Source organism: Centroberyx gerrardi, chromosome 9 (genome assembly GCF_048128805.1).
Source record: "Centroberyx gerrardi isolate f3 chromosome 9, fCenGer3.hap1.cur.20231027, whole genome shotgun sequence".
Taxonomy (NCBI): Eukaryota; Metazoa; Chordata; class Actinopteri; order Beryciformes; family Berycidae; genus Centroberyx; species Centroberyx gerrardi.
In genome coordinates, this window is record NC_136005.1 from 20,211,468 (window position 1) to 20,220,526 (window position 9,059).

The 9,059-nt window shown below is 41.2% G+C and overlaps 2 protein-coding genes across 3 annotated transcripts; both read right to left on the minus strand.

The window, feature by feature from the left end:
• Positions 1–305: 305 nt before the first annotated feature.
• Positions 306–3,251, minus strand: med8 (mediator complex subunit 8). 2 transcript variants are annotated; one of them, XM_071904201.2, is made up of 7 exons: positions 3,155–3,251; positions 2,733–2,854; positions 2,477–2,621; positions 2,240–2,380; positions 1,629–1,716; positions 1,358–1,555; positions 306–730 (listed from the first exon to the last, which is right to left on the minus strand). In XM_071904201.2, the coding sequence occupies exons 1-7, from the start codon at positions 3,158–3,160 to the stop codon at positions 660–662; spliced, it is 771 nt and encodes a 256-aa protein (XP_071760302.1). In that variant the 5' UTR covers positions 3,161–3,251; the 3' UTR covers positions 306–659. The 2 variants fall into 2 exon arrangements, with proteins under 2 accessions (XP_071760302.1, XP_071760301.1); XM_071904200.2 differs by having other exon boundaries at positions 1,316–1,555.
• Positions 3,252–3,714: 463 nt separating this feature from the next.
• On the minus strand, positions 3,715–8,727 carry aldh9a1a.1 (aldehyde dehydrogenase 9 family, member A1a, tandem duplicate 1). Its single transcript, XM_071904182.2, has 12 exons — positions 8,677–8,727; positions 8,289–8,447; positions 7,761–7,906; positions 7,167–7,296; positions 6,865–6,999; positions 6,530–6,726; positions 6,120–6,260; positions 5,754–5,942; positions 5,404–5,491; positions 5,084–5,225; positions 4,616–4,728; positions 3,715–4,381 (listed from the first exon to the last, which is right to left on the minus strand). Exons 2-12 carry the CDS (start codon positions 8,428–8,430, stop codon positions 4,287–4,289), a joined length of 1,518 nt encoding a protein of 505 aa, XP_071760283.1. The 5' UTR covers positions 8,431–8,447; positions 8,677–8,727; the 3' UTR covers positions 3,715–4,286.
• Between the last annotated feature and the right edge of the window lie 332 nt (positions 8,728–9,059).

A 9,059-nucleotide genomic window follows, 5' to 3' on the forward strand; every position in this document is an offset into this window, starting at 1 on the left:
TCTCAAATGCACCGACACCAATAGATTCTCGATTACAAGATTCAAATTGCAGTTTTGAATTCAGAATAGTTTGCACAATCCGTTTGTAAGGAAATTACTGACAAATGAACCTTATGTGTTTGAGCTACACTTAACAGTGTAACAAAGTGTACTTATTTATTTGGGTCTGACAGCAATTTCATAATTTGTCCATAATCTTAATTACCTTGAGTACACACAAACAACACGCACTTCAACATTTGGAAAGTTATTATTCAATACCATTCAAATAGTGTTTACAATGTATTCATTAAAAATCCAAGTAGTCCATTTCACGCATCTTTTATTTTTAAAAAAAGAAGTGTCAGAATACAGTTCCAAGTAAAAGCTGTTCATTGTCCCATAAATGTTGATGTACTGCCATCTAGTGGCTCAAACACTGAAGCGCAGATGTAGTAAAAAAAAAAAAAAAAGGAAATTCTATAGATTGCAGAGTTTGGGATCATTTTATAACACATCTGTCATGTAAACAGCTTTAAAGAGAACTGAGAATGTACCTAAAAGTTGGTCTATTCAATCAAAATAATATAACACAGAAAGGAGACGTATATGAACATTGCTGTAGGTCGGTCTTTAAAGAAAACAAATACAGGCTGAAGAAATCACCACGAGGCAGGAGCTCATCTGTTGTACGGATGCATTGAACCGGAGGCAGATTTGATGTTTGTCTTGATGCTGCTCGGCATTTTTCCTGAGAAACAAAAATTGAGTGACAAAAATATCAATTATATGGGTAAACACAAATAAATTGACAATTAAAAATGGTGTATTCGCAGCAGAAAAGTTTTAAGTTTGCAAAGCTCAAAGTGGCATCAATATGCCCAGTTATAATGAAGTTGTATTTGGCACAAAAACCTGTAAGCATGCTAATATTTAGGATTCTACTCTAATGAACATTTGATGTTCGAAACCTATATTTGGATTTGTAGAGATCTCAAGAATCAAAATTGTATCATGAGATGAGGGAAACACAGAGTTCTCTAGTATTACTAAGGTTTCACTTTGGCCAAACTCTTCCAAATGGTAGGTTCAGCAAAATAAAGAAAAAAGCTTAATCACCTTTGGTCTTTGATCTAAATTTTGAGTCATAAGAGTTTGTCAGTTAGATTTTTTTAATGTTTTTTTTGTTGAGGCTTTTTTTAATCTCACCTGCACACAATAATTAGATCTTTTCTTTCTGTTTTCGTAATCATATTTTTTTTTTTTGCACTGTGATACTTTTATCACAGTGCAGATGAACTTAAAAGCTTTGTCTGCAGCTCTCCAGGGCTCCTACCTGGCTGCCCTTGCTGCTGTGGAGCCACAGGTCCTCCCATACCTGCTTGTTGGCCTGAACTACCACCAATGGTGACTTGCTGCAACGTCGGTCCTCCACTGATCATGGGCCCTTGTCCTGGATGTCCGGGGGCCACTGGTCCTGGAGGCCTACATTTGGAAAGCCCCTTTCCAAAAGCAACTGCTCCAACCAGTGCATTGGTGTCAGCGGGGTTGAAGGACGCTTTGTTCTGTCGCATTGCTGAAAGAAAAGATGTTCTCATTAAACTGATCATACATCTATGTATAAAACAACTCCAGATGGACTGGCATACCTGCACTTTCTGCATCTCTGTCATCACGAGGATTGTTTAGCTTCTCCAGCAGATTAGAACACAACTTATTCAATGTCTGGATCTGTTTCTGTTGGGAAAAATATCACAAATGATGATTGAATTATATGAAATACTATAAGGCTGCAAACAATACATGACAAATTACAAATAATGTGAAATTACAGTTAATGAAGTATATTCTTGGAAATATGTTAATTAAGAACAATTGTAAATAATGTAAAATCACCTAATATTTTATCAGTGTTTCCTCTGTAATTTTATGCAGCTGTGGTGCATAAAATAAAATATAATAATTCTAGTTTTGTCCCATATCTAGGTTATGTTTCAAGTTGAGGTTATAGTGCTAAAAATGTTTTTAATCACAATAAAATAATTTCTAAAACTATACTTATAGACTATACTTATTTTAGTAAGATTTAGTAAGACAGTAAGATTACATTAAAATGCTGATGTTACTTTCACATTTTCTCTAACAGTGGTGGCGCACCACTGCTTCATGAATACAGAGGACAAACTGTTTATCATATGAATAAGACAGCCTCAATCCATTAAATCCATGCAATGATTTAGCACAGCAGTAACAGACTGACCTGTGCCACCTCGGGGCCAATTCGTGCAGCCTCTGCACTCAGCTGTTTCTCCTGCTCCTCCACCTCTGGATCAGGCTTGGTGCGCAGGTGGTCAGGTACAATCTCATGGCTGAACACAGGCACACGCTGCTCTGTCAGTTTCTGGACATGGGGAATATGAAGAGCCGGTGAATGGACAGGCCAGAGGGGCCATTTAACAGCAGAGAGGTCACAGTCTTACAGAGGATAGATACTCACTGCTAAATCCTCATCTCGGTCTGGAGACAGCAGCAGCGGTATTATAACCTGGTTGCGAAAAGACGGTGTCTTCTCATTCCTAAGCAGTTTATTGATGGTGTTCAGCTGACCGGACAGCAGGGCAAAGTTGTCCAAAACAGACGGCCTGGGTGACAGAAACACATCACAGCGTCTCAGAAGGAGCAGCATCTTAAGATGAGTGGGGCATATGAAACATTAATACCACTAACATACAAATAAGCAATGCTAAACTTACCATGTTAATCGCTCGTACTCATTTTCCAGCTTATAAATAAAACTGTGAAGAGCGTTTTTGAGATGTGCTACGCGAGAAATCAGGGATTCAACCGACGCCTCCAGCTGCTTCTCCTCTCGTTGCTGAGTGAGAGACAAGAAAGATCAGTTTGAAAACCAAAAACACATTTCACTAATGTTACATACTGCACAAACCAGTCTATTACATCCACACTTTGTTGGAGTAACATGTTGGCCAACTTCACGTCAGCTTAACTTAACATTGATTAGCTAACTCAATTATGTCGCTAATGCTAACATTAGCTACCTAACAGTAACAACAAATGATTAGTATTGAACTCAAACTAACGTAAAACACCAATTATTATAAAACCATGCGTTAAATAAGAAATTAGCTGCATGCCATTCAAGAGAAATGATCACCTGCATTGTGTAAAGACTTTAAACAGACACATATATTGAGGTAACGTTACAGGCTTTGAATAAGGTGCCTAGGCACGTACACTAGCCTTCTTTTAATGCAGAACTGTTTCCGGTTCACTCCTTTCAAAATAAAAGCCCGTGTCTCGTACATAGACCATCCATTCATCCATCCAGGACTTGGAGAATGCATCCAAAATAATGGCTGGACTCTATAACAATATACATATGTGTATATAAATCCCACCATATTGATCCTTTGCTGACACTACTGACCACTTAGACATACAAAGCTTGGAGGAGTAAGAAGACATTATAACAACCAGACAGGATTCTGGTGGACACACACTGTACTTGTTACCACTATCAGAGAGGTTCCTTCGCTCTAATTTGTAACATGATATGCTGTGGTAATACTTATGTCCTTTATCCTCTAATTTAATGGGTGTCAGGTTTCACCAAACAAGTGACAATAACTACACACTAAAGCTATTGTTCCCTAGGTCTTTCTGTTAACTTTATTCAGAAGCAATAATAAGTAAAAAGGCACAGAAGACTTTGTATCACAAGGCAATTTATTTTGTTTAAAAAATTGTTAGCTGTTACGCAGTGGCATTTCATTCAAACATACAAAATATGAAGCTGGTTGTGTTGAGGTTAAGAAAAGCTTGGGTGTCCTAGGCAGGCAATTATTACTTTCTAATAACACAGAAATTACAACATTTCTACTCTCTGCTTCCACAACCACACCCACCACCACACGCTTCTTAGTTGAAAAATAGGATCAGTCTGTGTTTGAGCCCAGGACCTGTATTTATTAAGTATGTTAATATGCAAATGCTAAGGCTTAAAGCATGTTCACTTGAAGACTCAAGTAGGTTATTAAAGGGTTATGAGCTGATTAGTGATCATGGTCCAGTTCTTCAGCTCTTACAGTTTCTATTCATACAGGTATCTCTCTATGTCCTCGGGTGTAATGCTGGTAATGTGTTCGAAGGGAAAAATACAGAGTGGCTCTCATGAGAACGTGCAAAGAAAAGAGTGTTTCACGTTTGGTGCATAGTTTCTAAACACATGACCAAAAGGGAGGTGTAGAGAGTTTTGTTCACAGTGGTGTAAACTTGGTGAGAAGCATTTAGAAGAGGCTGTCAACATCGCCCATCTCCACAACCACAGTCTTCAGCTGGGAGTAGTACTCGATTGTCACTTGGCCGTTCTCTCTGCCAAAGCCTGGTAAAACACAATGGACATCATGAGATGATTTCATAAAGGAGCACTTGACATTTTACTGATTTGTCCTACTTACATCCAGTAAAGAGGGATAATTAACTGCATTCACTGCAATACAATGTGATACTATGAACTCTACGCATAACATACACACGGATGAATCATACTTTGCATCTACAATGACCTAACTGGTGATTTTGACCCCTTTAACTGAGGTTCATTATAACATCCCACCTGACATCTTGTATCCTCCAAATGGCACCTCCACAGGACTGATGTTGTAGTTGTTTATGAAGCAGGTCCCTGCCTCCAGGTTCCCAGCCACACGATGGGCTCGTGATATATCCCTACAGGGCGAGAGGAAAGGCAACAGGGAATCTGAGACTAGTGTCTATATGGATTTAGTGCACAACAGGAAAAGAGTCAAGAGTATGTATGCAACACACTCCTAAAAGGCTAAATGGTCAGGTTGCTTCATCTGTCCTCCAGCCACAAAGACTCACACCATGCTCTATTCTTGAGCAATGAATTCAAGCGTGTAATTGCCAGACTTTAATGGTTGCTTTGTGGAAAGCCTGGACTGCATCCAATGAGGTTCAATAACTTTCTTATCTTCGAGTGCAGAAGGTCAGTGCTGTGTATCAGTTGTTGCATCAGACCGCAGAGTTATGACAAACTCAAGTATGCACTTTTTATGCTGACCTGGTGAAGACTCCAGAGGCCAATCCAAAGGTAGTATTGTTGGCCCTCTGGAGAACCTCTTCTTCTGTGTCGAAAGGCATAACAGACATAACAGGGCCAAAAATCTCCTCCTTCACACATGTCATGTCATCTCGGCAGTTATCTGTTGGGAGAAATTATTGTGTGTAACATACAGTATGGTGTGTACTACAACAAAAAATATGCAGATGGAACAAAAACTAACTATTTTCAAACTATTTGATGTCAGTAGTTGGGCAGACAAATGTGTGTTTCAAAAGAATAAATTAAACATATTATTGAAAATATTCCAAAAGACACACCAAGTACGCAAGGTGACATGAAGTAGCCCCCTTTCAGTTTGGCATCACTGGGGGTGAACGGATCCCCTCCACAAAGCACTTTTGCTCCCTGAGAAAATAGAGATATCAGTCAAATAACTATGAGAACTAAAATAAGGATAACTAAAGCAAACAGCTGAACTTGATATAATTGCTTTGAGGTCAGGTATGATGGTAACAGGATACAGTTTGGAAAAGCACTGAGGTGCTACAGCAGCTGGGTTATGTGCATGTTGAATTCCCTGCTAAATGCCACTCCATGATTAAGCAATTTCCACACGGGGAACATTAAAGATTCATCTAATCTAATGCTACAAAGATTATTCACGCACCTCCTTCTTGGCCTGACTGACAAATCCCAGCACTTTTTCAAGGTGTGGCTTGCTGATCAGCGCTCCCATACGGGTGCCCTCCAGCAGAGGGTCACCAACTGCGATGGCCTTGGTCCTCTTGACCACCTCCTGCAGGAACTGCGGCATGATCTCTCTTTGCACATACACTCGGGTCCCATTGCAGCAAACCTGTCCAATTGAGACAAGATTTAACTGGTCACGAATGACAAGAAAAGGTCTTTGATCGGGTCAAGCTTTGACACAGTGCACTATGATATTCATGATTATTAGCCAATAGTTTCCATGTGAAAAGGGAGGCACGGTCTTGCGTAAATGATACAATAGACAAAAACCCTATTGCCTCACCTCTCCCTGTGTGAGGAAGTTTGCCATGAGCGCTCCCTTCACTGCATTCTCCAGCTCACAGTCCTTGAAGATGATGAGGGGAGATTTCCCCCCCAGCTCCAGAGTCACAGGCTTCACTCCCTTTGCAGACATTTCCATGATCTGAGTGCAAGGAGGACACACTGTATTATCAAGGAGAGCAGTTTGTTGCCAATATAAAAGGGTAATTTCATTGAGGTTCGTGGATCATGTTTTCAGCTGATGGTGGAAAAAGTGATCGCAGAGGTGGCTATCTGATTCTTTCTCAGAGCAATATATATAGCTAACAAGACACCCTTGGTTTTGTTAATGTGCAGTGAGTTTCTCAATCTTTTCAGTTGTAGCGTGACAACGTTATGTTAGAAATCATAACCCTTTTTTGGTCTGCGTACCTTTTTGCCGGTTGGAACGCTACCAGTGAAGGAGACTTTGGCTACCATGGGGTGGTGGCAGAGCAAGGTGCCAGTCTCTGCTCCGCCTTGAACCACATTGAAGAGCCCATCGGGCGCACCTGCCTCTTTGTAGATCTCAGCCAGTATGACAGCAGTCACAGGCGTCATTGGAGAGGGCTTAAATACCATGGCATTACCTAACGGTGACAGGAATTCAACACAGCTGTTTAGGATTTAAAAGACCACAAGAGACACATGTTCTTGGGAGAAATAGGCAGAAATAAACATATCAAACAGGATGATGCATAATACACACATGGCTGTCACACACTCACCACATGCCAGGGCAGGGGCAGACTTCCATGATGCGATCTGGAAGGGGTAGTTCCAGGCACCGATTCCCACACACACACCAAGGGGCTCCCTTCTTGTGTAGGCAAACGCTCCCCCAGGAAGCTGGATATGCTGGCCTGCAGAAAATGACAGGACAACCCAGCTATACAACAATGTGCCACTGAGTTAGACACTTTACAACTTTAATGTGAACAGGGAACCAAGCATAGAATATCTGACACAAACATTTAGAAAAAAGATGATTATACGTTTTTGACCCAAAAAAAGATGTCAGTGCGCCCACCTGAAAGCGTAGAAGCCAAGCCGGCATAGTATTCGATGCACTGCCAGGCAATATCAATGTCCACCTGTGCCTCAGTAATGGACTTGCCATTGTTGATCACTTCCAGCTTGGCAATGTTGTCCCTTCGCTCCTGTTTACATTGGAGAATGCACGAAAAGATGAAAATAGATGTAAAGCAGAAAGGTGGCAAAACTGTATCTATTCAAAAAATAATGCACTGTGGTAGTTAGTGGTATTACATTTGTATAGCTGTAAGATAATGCAATCACATAGTGTCCTAAATTGGGTGCAAGTCAGGTTCAAGTCCTTGCCCACGTGACATCAAAGAGGGTTTACAGAAGGACACAACCAATAAAGTTTTATTCTGTGCAAATATGGGCCAGCAGTGAGGCAACACATTTGTGTATTTAATGAACAACTGATAGTGCACACTGGCAAGAGTGCACATCTAATTTAGTTGCGCAACACTGTGAAATCTGCCTGGCGACTATCTTGCGATCTGAGTGGGAATGACACACTCCTTTCTCAATAACAGGAACAAACCCCCCCCGCCTTCCAAGCTGGATGACATTGTCAGTCCGACCGTCGTCTTACCCTGATGATGCGGGCGGCCTCCAGCATCACCCGAGCCCTCTCCATGCCTGCCATCTTGCTCCATTTTAGGTAGGCGGCGTGGGCACTCTTTATGGCCTGATCCACCTCCTCAGCCCCACAGGGCACCATCTGACACAAGACACGGCCTGCAGAGACACAGGAAACATGCATGCTGGTGACACAGCGTTTCACTAGTATGAAAACAGCTGACAGACTAAACTACCTCAATCTACAGTACATTAACAGTAGCAGTTTAACAATTGCTGCAGACAAACAGAATTAGTTTGTTTTCAGTATTTTTCTGAACTGAGATTTACCTCTTTAAATTATTACTACACCCACAAAAAAAAGGAGAAAAAAAAGAGGGATTGGGTTACATAACAACCTGGCCTCATATGACTCTGGACAGTAAGTGCCACTGACCTACAAACATTTGGACAGGGGCTATTACATTTTTCAAATCTAAATATCAAAGAGGATGTTGAGAAGCATTAACTTCTGCATCAGACTACACTCTGCTGTAGTTACCAGTTGCAGGTTCAAACACGGGCTCGGCGTTTTTCTCATCCCTGGGTTTGACTCGACTGCCGCCCCAGTAGTTCAGGGGATCCGTGACAACCACAGTTCCCGTCGAGGCACCGGGCATCTTGTCAACGAGCGACTGGGCCATTTTCGTATGGAAAGTACCTGCAAGAACACAGTTATAATCAATAACCAAACGACTGCAGTGATTTATAACACTGCGTGGTCAGAGCACGCTCAACTGTTGTGTTATACACGCATGTCTGCAGCCATAAAGCTAAGCTAGCACAAAGAAAAGCAGCAGCATACCGATAACGGTAAACTGAGTTTGCATAGTAGAGTAGACACAGTTAATGTTAGATTAGCGGAAGTGAGAAAATGTAAGCTACTTTACCGTGGAAGTTGTTGGCAGCGGAATGGTTCAAGCTTTCAACCCCTGGTCTAAGTATAAACGATATAACGTTACGCCCCTTCATTCACTGGACAGGATCATAGACAAAAAACAGACAGGACACGCCTCTTGTATTATGCAACGGTGAAAACTGGAATGTGATTTTTAAGTTTCCATCCCTGCAAGACAGTTGGTCCCATCGAGGCAGTGATTGGGCGAACTAACTACTTCACTATTACATTTTAACTACCGTAGAAATAATTACTTTACTGTAATTCCCAGCGAATGAAAACTATCAATGCAAAACGAAAAAAAAAGACCACAAGTAGGCTGCGATAAAGTCACTGACTGACTACCACAGACATACTTCAAGTCCCATAGGAATA

What these genes read in the sequence shown, in the direction of transcription:
- med8 (XM_071904200.2), bottom strand. An exon ending in GAGTACGAGCGATTAACATG is followed by an intron (nt 2,622 to 2,732) that starts GTAAGTTTAGCA and finishes TCTGTCACCCAG; the next exon opens with GCCGTCTGTTTTGGACAACT. An exon ending in CAGAGATGCAGAAAGTGCAG is followed by an intron (nt 1,556 to 1,628) that starts GTATGCCAGTCC and finishes CTTTTCTTTCAG; the next exon opens with CAATGCGACAGAACAAAGCG.
- aldh9a1a.1 (XM_071904182.2), bottom strand. Translation starts at nt 8,430, where the DNA reads ATGGCCCAGTCGCTCGTTGACAAGATGCCCGGTGCCTCGACGGGAACT. An exon ending in AGGCCGCCCGCATCATCAGG is followed by an intron (nt 7,297 to 7,760) that starts GTAAGACGACGG and finishes CAATGTAAACAG; the next exon opens with GAGCGAAGGGACAACATTGC. An exon ending in CATGTCACCTTGCGTACTTG is followed by an intron (nt 5,226 to 5,403) that starts GTGTGTCTTTTG and finishes TTCTCCCAACAG; the next exon opens with ATAACTGCCGAGATGACATG.